This window comes from Balearica regulorum, chromosome 1, assembly GCF_011004875.1.
Source record: "Balearica regulorum gibbericeps isolate bBalReg1 chromosome 1, bBalReg1.pri, whole genome shotgun sequence".
Lineage (NCBI taxonomy): Eukaryota > Metazoa > Chordata > Aves > Gruiformes > Gruidae > Balearica > Balearica regulorum.
Window position 1 is genome coordinate 69,403,800 of NC_046184.1, and position 16,322 is coordinate 69,420,121.

A 16,322-nucleotide genomic window follows, 5' to 3' on the forward strand; every position below is an offset into this window, starting at 1 on the left:
TTTCTTGTTGAAGCTTAAACAAGATTAACTGTCTTTTGAAAAAATACAGTTTGAATACTGTTTTCTGTAAATTTTCTCTGCAGCGTACATGCTCCTCAGTGTGTGCGTGATGGGAAGCCGCACACCAAAATGCACGGTCTCTGCTTGATTTAGAGTTAACACCTCACTGAACCTTGAAGCCTAATCCAGTGCTCTGTAAGACACAGAGGGAACAAAAAGTTCCCCATCTCCTCTGCCTGCTCCTAACCCTGCAGCACTGCACCAGGACAGTGAAGATGATCAAATCAGGGCTTTGGTTGGCTTGCTGCAAGGGTCAAACTTTTTTCTTTTGTTGCTGAAAAAGTGGTCAGCCTTTTTTTTTTTTTGGTGGGGGGAGCTTTCTATGACATCTTGTGGAGTGGGTAGAGCTGAACAGAGGATACTTGATAGCTACATCATCTAGAAAATTCTCTCTCTCATATTTGGCCTGCACAGCCTTATCAATGCTCTGAGTAAATTGCTTACCATATTTAGATTTGGGACAGAAATTTTTCCAGGTCAAACTGACAGGGAATTTGATGTATTTTCTTCTTCTATCATAGAATATGAGTCGCCACGAAGCATTACTTTTCACATGCAAAATTACAAAATTCAGTCTATTATAGACAGAATTAGTCAGTTGAATACAGGTTAAGGGAAGTATGCAGGACAAAGGGAGCTAAATGTAGCACCCTATGACAGGAAATCAAAGTTACTAACCTAACAGCATACTACCGTCAGTCTCCATAACCTCACAAAACACCTCTTGGAGATGACCAACAGCTTCATGCCTAAATGCCAACAAAACTCCACTTTTTTTTAAACTAACTCTTCCTTTGGAAGTCTTCTGCCATTTCCTGAGCGGGCCTATTGTGTCCTGATTTACTGTAATCAAGACCAATAATAACAATACTCTATACTAGTAAATTTTGGTTTAGAGCTAGAAACATAAAGGACTAAAAACCCCTCAATATCATTAATGCCTATATTGTTGCAATTGATATAATTCCTAGGCCTGAGCAGGGAGCTAAAAGAAAGATGAGTGAAGGAAACAGAGTTTGCATTTCCCACAAGCAGTCCCATGATTATTCAACCAGAGCACTAGGTAAGATCTCAACTGTATAAAATGTCAAAATAGTATCTTCTAAAGAAATTAATATCTTGAGTAATTCATCAAAAAGTATTATTTAGGTTTCAGAGAGAACAGCTGTACAAGATACTAGCAACTGCCAGGCACTTACATGAAAGCCACACCTTCATGAGTCCACATGTACATACTCTCTGTCAGCGCTGAGTTCAGGCTACTAAAAGTTACTCCTTTCCAGATGCTGCATCTTCAAACTTATCTTATCAGATAAATGACAGATTCTGTACTACATTAATCTTGTAAACATTTTAATGAACATTTTTATTCCTGCATTCTTCCCCACACTAATCCAATTCCATTTCACATGTATAAACGTAGTAAGGAATTTCTCATACAGCCCTACACCTGTAGGTTATGCATACATAGAATACGTTTGTAGGATTTAAGTCTCAGGAAACCTGTAACAGTATTTTCTGACTTTATTTCACGAAGGCTACTGGACAGACTGGGAGCTGAAAATGTAAGGGTTGTTATTGCTACAAAGAAAAGTAGATTATTAGAAACCATATTAAGAGATCAAGACTGCAAAAAGTGTGTGATTGACTATAAAGTTCACAAGCATTCTTTATCAAGTATTTTCTCTCAATGATTCTTGCAACACAACTATATCCAGTAGCTCTACCTACATATATTTGGATCCAGGTGTGCTTATACATCATTTTGCAGAGAAAGGGAAATTTGTGAAGGTACAACATGTTTTTCAACAGCCATAACTATTACTTTAAATTAGTATCTCTCAGACATTGCATCAGCGTTCAGTCAGGATTACATGTGTTTCAAGCTTCAATCTTTAAACCAAAAGTGTTTTTAAATTGTAATGCAAAACACACAGAAAAGAAGTTAACTTTGGAACCCCCTCCCATGTGACTCCATGCTCTGTTTGGTCAAAAGACTCATTTGTCTTTGATACAATAAAAAAAAAAAAAAAATTAAAAATCCCTTCCAACTTTGGACTGAATTTCATGGTATTATGGTACTATAGGTGTCTTATAAGATTAATAGTAATCTATTTAGAAGAACAGAAACTACAAGATAAAATACCTTTGTATGTACACAGAACATTTTCAACAACTTTAGAAAGGGCAACCTGGTAAATAATATGTTTAAAAAAGCTAAGGGAAAAGCAGGCAAGAGTCTGTTTGGATGGGTATAGAAAAGCTTATGGAGAATGCATGCTAACCTGCTTGGCCCATCCTCTTCTGTTCCTTTGTCCAACACACTGCTCAGGTTATGCTCTGCTAGCGTCTCTTCAGGAACCTCTTCCAGTTCTTCTTCCCGCTGCAGTGACAGTCGGTAGTTCTCCAACTCAATCCGCTCAGGCGTGCCACGCAGCCGCTTAGCAAGGCTGGGCTCTTCCAGCCCATTTACATTAGAACCTAAAGAATAAGCCAGTGAATAAACAATAAATGCAACAGTCAGAACTGTATTTTTTTTAATGAAATTGAGCAATTGGGAGAAACAGGGCATGAGGCAGAGGGAGGTAAATAAAGCAAGAGAATACCTGATATCATTATCCTGTTCACCATTACTGGCAGAACCTGCTGGGGAGCCAGACTGCAAAAGGGAATCTTAGTGGTTTTGGCTAATGAATGCTAAAAAGAATGTTAAATGTCCTAGTTGAGAGAGGAAATAAGGACATTTTAGCTGCAAAAACTACAGCTGCAATGAAGCCTATGTAGTAAGTATTGGGGAAGGTCTGACCACAGACTGCATATATTCTATGACACAAAAGCAGGAATGCTATGGGGCAATCCTGCTGCATAATATTAAAATTGTTGCCACTCAAGATAGGTCTACAGTGTCAGGGAGCAAAATAATATTACTACTACTTAAAGATGGGGAAGGAAGGGAATTAAAAGGGACACTCAGAGCAAGTTTTAAAACTTTTTATAGACTTGAATTAATTCACTTTTTAATTAGAGTTTTTGATGAAATGAACCACAGGGAAAAATCTAGGTGAGATGTTTGCAAGCACAAATCCCATGAATCCCAGAAAATTGCAAGGACGTGTGAACCAGGCAGTTGGAGAAAATTATACAGGAGCTTCATTCACTGTGGCACTCAATGAATTAAATTCTAACCTGCATTCATCCATTTCTTTTTGGAATTCTAGTATTTTAGCTTAAATATCATGCCACTCTTTACTCTTACCCAGCTCACTATTTACAGAGCTCAATCTCTCTTAGCTTCTGTTTTGCTTTGCTAAATAAGCCAAGTTGTCTTCTCATGAGATAAGCTTTTCGGTGTGTTGATCATCCCCTAGGTCTCTGCACCTGTCCCAGTCTGGATTAATCTTTCCAGAACCTGCGTGATTAGAATTGAACACAGCTTTCCAGATGAGGCCTTATCAGCGTAACATACAACCCTGCCAGAAATCTCTCATCTGATACGCACTGAGAACACACTTGCCTATTTATACACCAGCTAATACTGGTGGCTTTTCTTTATTGACTGATATTCAGATCTTTCTCCTTCTCTGCTTTCAACTGATAAGCACCTTGTTGGTATCCAAAATTCTCAACACTTTCTTAGTGCACGACCTGGTACTTTCTACTATTACATTTCTATTTTTAATGTTAGTCTGCAACATTTTGCAGTTCTTAAGTGTATGACATGCCTATCCTCCTCTGCATTGATGAGGGTTTGAAATGTTGCCTCAGCAATGAATTTCATTAGCAGATTTTTTTTCTTTTTTTGCCCATAACCTCAGTGAAAGTATTACAAAAATTAGTCCTCAGATCATTTTTTGTGAAACTCCAGAGTCTATAGGTGACATCAAATCCCATTATTTCCCTTTTCAATATAATCTCTAATCTCTCATTTAGGTCAGCTTCTTAGCTACTTGGACATTTCATGTACTACTCCTCATTTTATCCAGTTCATATAATTATTTCCATGTGGCAGGTGCTTTACTGAAGTCCAGACTCTTCAAATCTCCCTCATGGAGGTAATCAGTTACTTCATCAATTAAAGCTGTCAAGCTAGTCGGCGTAAGTCTTTGGTTAATCCACGTCACATTTTATACCACTTACCTTCATAAGGTGAAAGGACTTCACTTGCAGTATGGGAAGTTTTTAGTTATTCCTTCAAAGAAGGTGTTTTATCTACTGTTTAAATTAACTGATATGTAGTTGTTCAGATCACCTTTTTTTTTTTTTCCCCCCATACTCCTGTCACCTAGTGGTCACATAGTATTACCCTCAATTAGATAGTCAAGGTACATCAAGACAGCTTGATTTAATCACAGATTATTATCATAAAGCTCACGATTTCATTGTACAACTCTTCCACTCTTCTGAGACAAAGACTATATGGTCGATTTTTATTTCCACACATTACAGCATAGTAACATTTAAATTTTGCTTCCAGCGTCATTGGGTTAATTTCCATTTCCAAATCTTGCTACACACTGACTTCTTTTGCTCCCATGTCCAATGCCATTGTCCCAACTGAAAGTGGAGGCCAAGTATTCATTTGATTGCCTGACTGTATGTAAAATTGCATTTTATGTCAGTCTCATCTTCGCTGTGGACCCACTTCTGCTTTCCCTTATCTTACTCACATGCTTAAGGAATACAGCTGCTTGCTTTCCTTTCTTTTGCAAAGTCTAACCCAGCATGAGCTTTGGTAACATTTACTTTACCCTCACATGTTTTGACCTCCAAGACAGTTTTTGTTTTCTTTCTCCACCCTTTGCAGTTTCTCAGTTTATTCTTAACAGCCTTTTCTTTTTCAGAGCAGTTACTCAGTACCATCTTAGTCTTTCACACAAAACTACACAGGCCTTGCCATAATTAGTGACATTTATTTCCAGCCCCTATCCAGAAAGATAAAATCTCATAAAAACAACTGCCAGGAGTGGTTTTCTCCCTTCCTTAGTATTACTGAACCCTTCTACGATCTGGGCATGTGGCTGCTGTGCCCTCGGCTGGAACCTACAGTGCTTCTTTACGGTATAAACCACAGAAGCTTGCTCAGGTGGCAGGGGGGAACATTGCCTTGCATTTCCAGGGATACTGTGGTCTCTACCATTTCCTGCTGCTAAGCCTTATGTTGTGTTAGTATTTTCAAAGTTTAATGGAACTGGACTGCCTTTTCAGTGGGATTCATGTTTCATTTCATACTCTCTAGATGGTGATACCACCTCCACCAAATCTATTTTTGTAATTTGTGTTACATTCCCCAACCCTGAGTTCACAGTAACAGGGGAACTGACCTGGAACATTACTCGGCCACTTCTGGCTGACAGTGAAAAACCAAAAGACTCTGGGTAATGCAAGAACACCAAGGTGAAGAAAAATGAAGAAGGAATATACTAAATCATCATAAACCGTGAGTTTTTCTACTTGGAACTCTTTATACACAATAGAGCCATCAGTTAGGCTCAGCTACTTCAACAGAAACATCTTTTCACGAACTTGTTTTTAACTTGTTCTCTTGTGATGCATACTCCAACATAGCTGCAAAGTGCACAAGCAGAAAAGAAGGATGACAACAAAAAGAACAAGAACTTTTTATCCATCTGATGTTATTTCACTCCTCTTGTTTTCTAACAATCTTATGGGTTTTTTGTCAGTCTTTTCAAAATAAAACAAAAAGAAAATAATTCCCATATAATTAAATGAAATTAATATAGTATAAAAAAAAAAAGATGCTTATTTCAACACTGCATTATCTGGGGTGGGGAGAAAGACTGGCAGCAATCACTCCAAGGTAAAAGAGGACTGAAAATTCAGCTGACATCTGTTTATATACATTTCATGAATATATATGATCTTTTAGGTATGTTATTCAAAATACAAATCATCATCATCACCCTTCTCATCATGAAGACCCAGTGTAACTGGTACATAGAACATCAAACCAATTCTATCAGAGCACAAACTCTTAAGTGGGACTAAATGACTCAATGCAACTGTGTTAAAAAAAATGAAGAGATGGGAAATCTGCCCAAACTTTAATGCAAGAGGAGGTGGTGAAGCCAAGATGTCCTGTGAGCTTGACAAGTGCTCTGTGCCTCAAAGTCTCAAGGAAGTAGAAAGGACATTCCCAGCATTTGCTTTAATTAATTTATATATCCAGATACTTGGGATGCAGGATTGGTCACATCACATCACTTTGCAAAGAAAACAGATCTAAATTGGAGAACATGATACAGAGGCTCAACAGGTCACCAGCTTCAGCAAGGGATTTCTAGGAGTTTGGCCTATACAGACCATTTGGTCTACTTGGTCTATCTGGCTAGCTGCAAAGCCACTGTCAGACTTGTTACCAAACATGAAACAGGAGAAATGCTATTGATAGCCAACTTTCTGCACCATGAAGCCAACAGCTATCAGAAGGAAAAGCATTACAGTTCACAAACCTACTCAAGTGTGAGATACAGGTATTGTTAACATGATAAGATGATGAACAATTTGCTCACATTATGTTATAAAGTTCACACCAATTCATTTGAAGCTACGATAAGAAACTCTAAATAGGGACAAGGAAACTTGAAGCTTTCCTACCCTCGTTTCCTCCTGTAGGTTATATGCATGGGCAAGGTCTATTCCAATGCTGTTCTTGTAGATGCTAAAGCTTATTCTCTAATGTTCCTCTGAAGGGGAAAGGTGCTTCTCTCAAATAATTACGTTGTATTCCCCAGACTGTTTTGTAGCTTGCTGGTGGGAGATAGCTGCAGAGTGCATTCATTACCCATTAGCTGACAGTCTACATTGTCAGTGCATCTGGGCACACAGAGCCAAAAATCTGCAGCTAGTCACAACTGATGAGGCTGCATTTGCCAGAAAAAAGCTACATTACTAGCCAGAGAGGGGAGCTACCTGAAAGCCAAGAGCAGCTTCTCATGCAATTAACTGATCAGTTAAAAATCCACAAACAACATCCAAAATAGGACACATTTTAAAATCTGACTCTTTACTTCAGAAGAGTCAGGCAGCCATGAACACTACGTAGAACATCTGAAGGGAACTGTTTTTCCTAACAGGACAGGCTGCTTAGCTGTGGCATGAAAGCTGCCAGAGTCCTTTATCTCAGCCTTGACACAGTGCCTGCCTCCGGTAAAGGTAATCGAATGATCAGAAATACCATTCCCACACCGAACCACTCCTTGCCTGCATGAATGTGTCCTATTCCCGTAACTTTGGCAATTACTGGAAGACTTGAGAAGCTCAGCTTGAGAGAAGATCCCATCTTGATTTTCCCCCAGTACTACCTTGTTCTGTAAAATTGACATTTTTCTCATGAGCTAGATGAAATCACAGAATCATAGAATAGTTTGGGTTGAAAGGGACCTTTAAAGGTCACCTAGTCCAACCCCTGTGCAGTGAACAGGGACATCTTAAACTAGATCAGGTTGCTCAGAGTCCCATCCAACCTGACATTGAATGTTTCCAGAGATGGGGAATCTACCACCGCTCTGGGCAACCTCTTCCAGTGTTTCACCACCCTCGTTGTAAAAATTGTTTTCCTTATATCTAGTCTAAACCTACCCTCTTCTCATATGAAAGCACTACCCCTTTCTCCTGTCACTACACTCCCTGATAAACAGTCCCTCTCCATCTTTCCTGTAGGCCCCCTTCAGGTACTGGTAGGCCACAATTAGATCTCCCCAGGGCCTTCTTTTCTCCAGGCTGTGAACACTCCCAACTCTCTCAGCCTGTCCTCATAGGAGAGGTACTCCAGCCCTCTGATCAGCTTCATGGCCCTCCTCTGGACTCTCTCCAACAGCTCCATGTCTCTCCTGTACTGGGGCCCCAGACCTGGATGCAGTGCTCCACGTGGGGTCTCACAAGAGCAGAGTAGAGGGGCAGAATCACCTCCCTCAACCTCCTGGTCGCACTTTGTTAAACGCAGCCCAGGATATGGTTGGCTTTCTGGGCTGCAAGCACGCATCGCCAGGTCATGTCCAGCTTTTCATCCACCAATCTTGTCAAGGTTACTCCCTGACACAACACTTGCTGAAGATGCAGGAAGAAAACTGGGAATATGAGAACAATTAATTCTTCCCAAAGGGAAACTATGTTACTAGAATTTATTTTTCATTAATCATGCAGTACCTCTAGACTTTTCTTAGTCAAATCCGTTAAGATTAAAAGCCAAGTTGAATGGCATCTCGTGTGAGATGCCTGTAGTTTGCACAGACTCAACTGTGGTCTTGGGGAGTTACAGAAATTCAAATAAAGGAGTCTACTGTGAAAAACATGCAAAAGGGGGAAGGAATTAATATATTTCTCAGGGAAATCTTCACTCCGGATTTCTCAAATCTTGTGCTTTTTGGATAATGTGAAACACTGTACCTGTTTGTTTTTGCTTGTCCTTTCCAAACTCTTCAATTACTTCTACCTCCACATAATTGTCTGAGAACACAACTACGTCACGTAACTCCTATAGAAACAGCAGCATATTGCATATGACAAAGTATAGAGCTGGAAGATGGAGACTTTTCTGTGGGAGTTTAAAAGTGATGCAGTGAGTTCTGAGTCAGAAATGCTGAAAGTCCTCTCAAATTGCCATTAATTTCTGAGAAATATCTTTTGGGGTAAGGTTTCTGAAGCGTGCTTGCAGTTCAGCAAACGTTATCCCTGAGGTACAGAGAAGGTGGCAAACGAGATCCAGCAGCATTTTTAGGCTTCTCATTTTTCATCTGCATTAATGTCAGATTGAGTTTCTTTTTTTTCCCTAGAAGTTTCACCCTCATCCACTTCAATTCCATTAACCGCCTCTCTGTATTCCAACTGTTTCTCATACAAAGGCCTCCACATGTTTTACAAGTATTAGCATATTAAAGCAAACCTGTTTTGGAAATAGGTAAGTACTTTAGAGGCATTGCACAAATCCAGACACAAAGATTAAATACCAGTCTCACAACAGATTAGTGGCAGTGCCAGAAACAGGATCCAGAATGCCCAACTCCAACTCCTTCACTCTCAGCTTCATTTAAGTAAGACAAAACACTTTGAAGTAAGAAAGGGACTACAATACGTTGGATTTTAAGCGTAATGATTACGTGGTTTACGTGAGCAGGTTGAGCAATGGCACCTTGTGTGAGATGCTCACTGCACTCAGCACAGCATGTACCAAAAAAGGGAAATCTTAGTACCAAGGCCCATTGTTGGATGCTGCACATATTGAAACAGTAAGACAATTAAGACCTCCCATTTAAATAAGTGCAACTGATTTCTCTTGAGAAATGTAGCCAGAAATCCTTAATCCTCTGCAAAACTAGTTATCTAGCCATTGTCAACAATTTTTATACTGCTCAGTAAGATATATATATAAAACATCGAGATGGCAACTCTAAACTGATCTGCAGAACTGTGCTAAATGGAATGGATTTTTTAAGGATTAGGAAGTTTAAGGTTTTAAATCTAGATTCATCCACCCTTTAAAATTTATCTTCTCTTTTAAGAAATGTCTCCAGGAAACCACTGGAAAGAGCCCAGCAGGTCTGGTGAATTCTTGTCACTGCTTGTTCACACAGCCTCACATCACATACTGCAGAACTGCACACATCCTAGTAGGATTCCCTGAATTTTGATAAGCACATCTGCAGAGCCAAAAGGGATAATATAACACCTGCTCAAATAGAAACAAGAATGCATTTATTGGAATGTAAACACCTAATAGTCATCAAATGTCAAGGTTATTTTGATACAATGGCTCAACTTTCTCTCCTACTACCCTAGGCTATTCCCAAGCCCTCAGGAAGCCTGAATTACTTGACTGTATAGAGAAGCCATCAAATCTTGAATTTTCTCATGTCTGCATTTCCAGTTTGAACCATAACATGTTCTGCTAAATATAACATCTCTGAATTCAAAGAGGATTGTACGATAAGAAAAACAAAGTCTATTCATACTCAAGATATCCAGAGTGTTCATGCACAGGATTCAAAATGAGCTCTAACTTCAAGATGGCCCTGCTGAAATTCTTCAGTATCTATCATAACAATAAACAGTATCTATCATAACAATAAACAGTAACTAACTAGGCTTTCTAGAAGATATGCTCTACTGAGTCACAGCTCTTGGAGTTTGATATGGGTGTTGTACGTACACAAACTGTCTTATGCAGGTTGGACTTGATCAATACAACTGTCCTTAAAATGACATTTAAAACCTAGGGAACAAAGGAGCAGACACAGAGCAGACCAGCAGCTCTTTCTAGCCTACCAGAAGAAAAAGGGGTTTGCCACGGAGCAACCAACACGCTCGAGACCTCTACTACCATGTCAAGGCTCAGTCCTCAAACTGTCAAGTCTAGCAATTCTTCCTAGCAAATCATGGACCTAACAGAGAAATGGAGGGATTAACCTGTACAGATAGAAAGGTGTTGTATCTAAATATCCTCTGATGCAGAAGTACCCAGCAGAGAACTATTAAAGAACCAACACTACTTCCAGTGCTGACCAAGAAGTTTATAGCCTTACTTGATTCAATAGTACACAGCACATGAAATAAAAATCAGTGAGATTCCTGTCAATATCTACTGGTTCCCTAAGCAATGAGTAACAGAGAGGCCCCCCCAAGACCCTCCCCCAAACCATTATAATGTGTATGAAAGTAACTAATAGCTAAAATATTCAAGGGATTCCAAAACAGATATGCCAGAAACAAACATAAGAATATGTCAGTTGTCCTCCATACATTCCACAACCTCCAACTAGAATTAATTTCTTCATATATCAGACGAGGTCAGTAAATGTGGAAGTCCCTTCTCTTCATAATTATGAAAGTAAGTTGGACTGACCACTAAATGAAATTCGTAACTTACGTGTTTATCTTATGGGTGTTACAATGTCTCCACACACACACACTATTTTGGTTAAAGTAGACTTCTAGAATTGTCAAAACAGACACTGACAAAACATTGCTTCCTACAACATCAGTAGGGTAAGGCTTAGCTGTCAGTTTGATTGATCTCATCTCTCTCTGTTTTTAGTGGCCAGAAGTGAATATAATTAACCAGTTTTATTTCAAGGTCATCTGTAATTTATACTTATGTCTTGAAAATAAATGAAAATTCATGTGCAACTTTGTACTATAAAGTTATGCTTAACAAATACTGGTTTTCACATGCAGATGTGTGAATTAGCAGTGTAACATAATGAAAGTTAAAAGTTCAGTATATGGTTTAACAATACAGAAAAGTCTCACTACATTGGAGATATAGAATAATCCAGGAATACAACTTTTTGACTCCTGGAAAGAGTCCAGTGTCATAGCTGGTGGATGGAGAAAAGAAACAGGGGGAAGGAGGTATTAGGTCACCTAATCCAAGCCGCAGGGAACACTGCTAAGCTTGATTCTCCTTATTGCATCTTGTCTGGCAGAAAATCTTAACGTTTGTACAGATTTCACTTATACTGCTGCCCAAAGAGGTTTCCAATTCTAGAGATATAAAATCCCTACATCAATTTATGTTAAGTCTGTCAATTATTGGTGTGTTTATTATTCAGGAGTCTTGTAACAGTAATATATTACCTATCGTTTTCCATTTTGTTGGTATCATCTAAGAAGTCTGAGCTCCCTCCAGTATTTTGATCAGCTCTACCCTTGCTCCTGGCCTCGTTTCCATCTCCTGAAAGAAGCTGAGTGTGGGAAGGCTGAAGAGCACTAAAGGATAATCTGGCTAAAGATAACACTACTTTGCAGGTGTAAATTTTGTCCTGGAAGCTATTAAAGGTATCTTACCTCAAATAACCACATCCAAGTACTGGCAGGGAGAAGAAGCAAAGTGAAAGGCCACAGTGTATTTTAAAATCATCATTACCTTGGGCTCATGAGGTTTTCCTCTTTTTTAAGTGAAGTACACTCTTTGTTTTGTTAAGTAACTTGGAAATTAATATTTAAAAGTGATTGTCAGTTATAACCCAAACAGTAACCCCTTTTATGATGTTAGAAAGAAAGCCTCTGATATCTTCTCTACTACATAAGACTTCACATAGTTTATTCATTGTGGCATCTATTTCTTGCCCCTCGTACGCAGCAGCCCTCCAGAGCCTCTCATTTCACAGGGAGGAATCAGACAGGTGATTCCCACTGTGCAAATAACACAAAGCTGAACCAAGGACATTTCCACCTAAAAGCAGTAGAAGAATCTATCAATACAAATATTGCCTACTTTTTATATAAACTAGTACTCCAGTTCCACTTTGGATACTGGATGATGTTTTGATAATTAAAGAACAACCAATCAGGAACTAGAAATTTTATCACACATGATAAAAGTGTGGAATATCAAATGTTTTCAGTTGCCCATTCGAATTGCAATCAGATTCAAAACATAGCTTTCAAATGGATATCTTTTTTTCAACTATCGAGCTATTAACCACTATCTCTTCTGTTGCAATTTACTACCGATTTCCATAATTACTGAATCTCAGAATATATTTAGATATTAACCATGTCCTTACTTAATGCCTATCATTTGTGTCAAGATTATGAAGTGCTGCAAATGGAACAGGCTGAAATCTGAGGCTGGCAGTTACAGGAAAATATATTGGGGAATACTTGCCCTACGTAAAAGCTCCATTTACTCCATCGACATCTGCTCCTCCATTCTGTTGGATACTTATCTGTTATCTACATTTATCCCACATGTTCTTGTATAACTTGGAAAGCAACTCAATGTTCCAAGCAACCCAGAGCTTCACACCTTAGTGGGAATTTTTCCGAAACTAAGAAAATGCTTGTATATAGGTATATAACTAGGTATATTCGAAATCTGCCCCAGTTCCAGAAAGAAACCTTCCAAAAGACACATTACTGATAACTTAGACATCAGTTCTGATGTTTTAAATCACTGAGTTACCCAAGCCAGCAAGTATTTGAAACATCTCTTGAGTTAAAAAGTCCTATTTTTAAACACTTCTACCCACAAGCCATCAGATAAACTTCTGTAACAGCAGAAAGGACAGTCATGAAATTTTCCTTAAAAAGAAAACACAGCCTTCTGGGATGACAGCAAACATGAGAAATGTCAGACTAAACATACATTTTTGAGAGAAGATGTAAGCAACTAAACAGAGCATAGAAGTGCCATCTCATCCTTAAAGAACATCTGCCCAGTTTTGTTTGGAAAGCCTAAGCTAAACTCTACATCACCAGGATCAGCTCAGTAAAAACTGCTCCACCTTCCTCCATAAACAGGCTTTATAGAAGTGGAAGAATAGGTTCAATGTTGACTCTGTGGTATCTATACCTTCCCTTCAGAACTTTGGGGGTTGTTTTGGTTTTTAAAGTTTGCTTTAAGACTGTATTTTAAGATACATTATCAACTACATACCTTAATATAGTATGCTGCTGATCACAAGCAGACAGTAAAAATATCAGTGGCTTGTTTTAATTGGTGTAGAGGTGAGCAGACATATATTCATTCATTTTATTATTTTAAAAGTACCTTACACTTTCCCATCACTGTTACAGAACAGTAGAGGAAAAGATCTTTATGGAACAGTTACTCTGCTTTCTACCATACCAGATGAAGAAGTGTAATATGTCTAAAATGTACAACAATTTGTACACAGCAGGTTTTCTACACCTAATTCATGTAAGATGAAGACAATATTTAATCTATTTACCAAGTCCTACAAGTCCTAAATAATGACAGAGACCCTCAGAAGTGACAGATGAAACAGAAGGACAAGTCTGTGTAATTCAAGATCCCAGGATAACATATTCAGAAAAACCAATGCGTTCTCTTTACAGAACTACGGACAAAGAAGCATGTACACTTGGCAAGAACATGGCCCAGCCCAATCGTCTACTTTTCTTCCTCATTTTCAGGTCATTTTATTTGCACAGCAAAGGTTAAAAAGAACGATATTTGACATAGTGTGTTACTTGGGGCTTTATTCACAGAATAAAGTTTCCTCTAGAGTACATTTTAAGGTAAGTACCTTAGGTTGGAATGGGAGCAAAGAGGAAGGGTGGCAGTGAAGGGAAGAATGCTTGAAAACAGTTCAGTTTTGTTTCACAAACAAAACTAGAATGCCTTTAACAAACAGTGGCTTTTGAGTGTCAGGGCCATCGCAGGAGTTCGCTGGCAGCACCTCTCCTCCCATCCAGTGGGGCAGGATACAAAGCTCAACTCTTCCCATAGACATTAGTAAGAGAACATCAGAAGCCATGAGACTAGAGAAGCACCACAGGGACAGAAACAGAAAGCGTGAGGCATCTGTGTAGACTGCGAAGAGAATGAGGTGTGAGTGCCAGGGAGTGCTCCCATCACACAAATACTTGGTTTCTCCAAGTTTTAGCTGAAAACAGTGTCTCCTATACTGGTACAGCAAGGAAGTCCAATTTCACCTCTGATGGGGATGAGGTCAGAAAATGCACCTTCCCTTCATCCTTCCCCCCCCCCTTTTTTTTTAATTCATAAAGCAAACGTTTGATTTCTGAAGAGCACATATGTAGCTGCAAAGTTAACAGCTCTCCTGATACAGTACAGTGGAAGCTGTTCTAGTGGTGCATCAAAATGACAGTTCTAGTTCATGCACCGGCACATGAAGTTTTACATTGAACGCTGATGGGTCCTTCTCAGAACTGATTTTGAGGCTAAAATGGGCCCTCAGGACTAGTGATCACAGTAAAGAAAAATAAAATGCAATTTCAAAGGCATAGAGTGATTACTTTCCTCTAAAGGAGGAACTCTTACATATAACAGCATTGGTTTGCAGTTGCAGTTCTGTGAGCTACCATTTAAAACGTAACTACTCTGGCCACATAAACCCAAAAGAGAAGGCGTATCGTTCACAATTAGACTCTCAAAAGTAATCTGCTATTACAAGTTTTTAGTTGCCAGTGGTGCAGTAGGAAGCATGAGAAGCATGTGAGAAAAGACACAGAATGAGTCCCTAATGTAGACTGATCCAATATATCTTTGGGAACAGGAAAATGCGGCTCAAAACTACCATCCAGCTCCATCTGTTTGTCACAGCAAGAACATTACGGTCTTGAGGAAGGGCGGTCATCTCCTCACGTGCCATTCTCCTGAGAGAGAACAACTGCTCAGCTAGAACCCAAGACACAGGATTTAGCTACAAGGCTCCGTATTTACTCCGATTTTCTGCCTTTCCATCGCACTGCAACATCTCATCATCACAGCTCCTGCTACACCAACAACAGGCACCAAATCCTGCCAAGACCCTTACCTGTGACGCCAGGTGCAAAGGCTATGCCTTCCTGTTCCTGACTTGCACTTGCCCATGTTCCTCCTCTCCCCTCATGCGTGGGTATCACTGCCTTGCATACAGACTGTGACCAAGACCTCTGACCTGCAGCAAGGCAACACAAAACCACCTCCCAAATCGACCAGTATCAGTGAAGCTACAACACTGACAGTGCATCTATCCAAAGCCAGCTTTGCCAAAGCAGGATAATATTTAGTATGGGGGTCCTTAACAGGTTTTCTACAGCAATATGTCATGCTGTCTGTGCAGTGTATACCCTGCACTCTGAGCAAACCACAACGTAACAGCAAAGTTTTAAAAAGCACAATACAGAAGAAGCCTGAAAAGTAGTACTTTGCAGTGACAGACGGCACGTGCCATGAACTCCCCAAAACATCTTTTGCATTTGAGCTTGCCAAATCTATTCGTTCCACTCTCCCCCAACTCTATATCCCCTGCAGCATCCCTCACCTGGAACCAGTGGAGGGAGAAGGGGGGTGACAAAGAAAAACTCAGAAACCTGAAGTTTGTTTGGAATTTATTCCCTTGAACATTTCACACAGTTGAACAAATAATGTCTTGATTTCACAGCAACAGGAAAACCACGTGTTACATAATTCAAAGACACACACCCGAAACAAAAACAGGTTAAAAACAACTGCACAAATCAAAATCTTCAAAGAGGCAATACAATGGAGACATGAAGCCTTTCTGAGCACTAATCGTCTCACTTGAACATTATCTGTCATCAAGCTTATTTTATGTACACTCCCTTCTTTTCTCTGAGGGAAACAATCTCAAAATGGTCATTTCTCAGATTCCACTTTTCAAAAAAACCAAACATTTCAATTCTGCAATTAAAAAAAAAAAATCCAACTCCTTCACACAGACTTGATACTATTTTTCTAAGACACAAAAACATTCAATGAAGCTCTAAAAGTGCCCAGAAAAATTCATATCATCCTTCAGAATATACACATA

General features: G+C 39.3%; 1 protein-coding gene across 13 annotated transcripts in view; it reads right to left on the bottom strand.

Annotated features, from left to right (window-relative positions):
* The window catches only part of MICAL3 (microtubule associated monooxygenase, calponin and LIM domain containing 3), a 164,261-nt gene that overhangs the window by 46,993 nt on the left and 100,946 nt on the right, over positions 1-16,322 (bottom strand). For all 13 annotated transcript variants that reach the window (XM_075757221.1, XM_075757211.1, XM_075757201.1 and 10 more), the window contains one exon: positions 2,346-2,541. In XM_075757221.1, the coding sequence (XP_075613336.1) occupies positions 2,346-2,541 (196 nt within the window). The remainder of the gene's footprint in view (positions 1-2,345; positions 2,542-16,322) is intronic.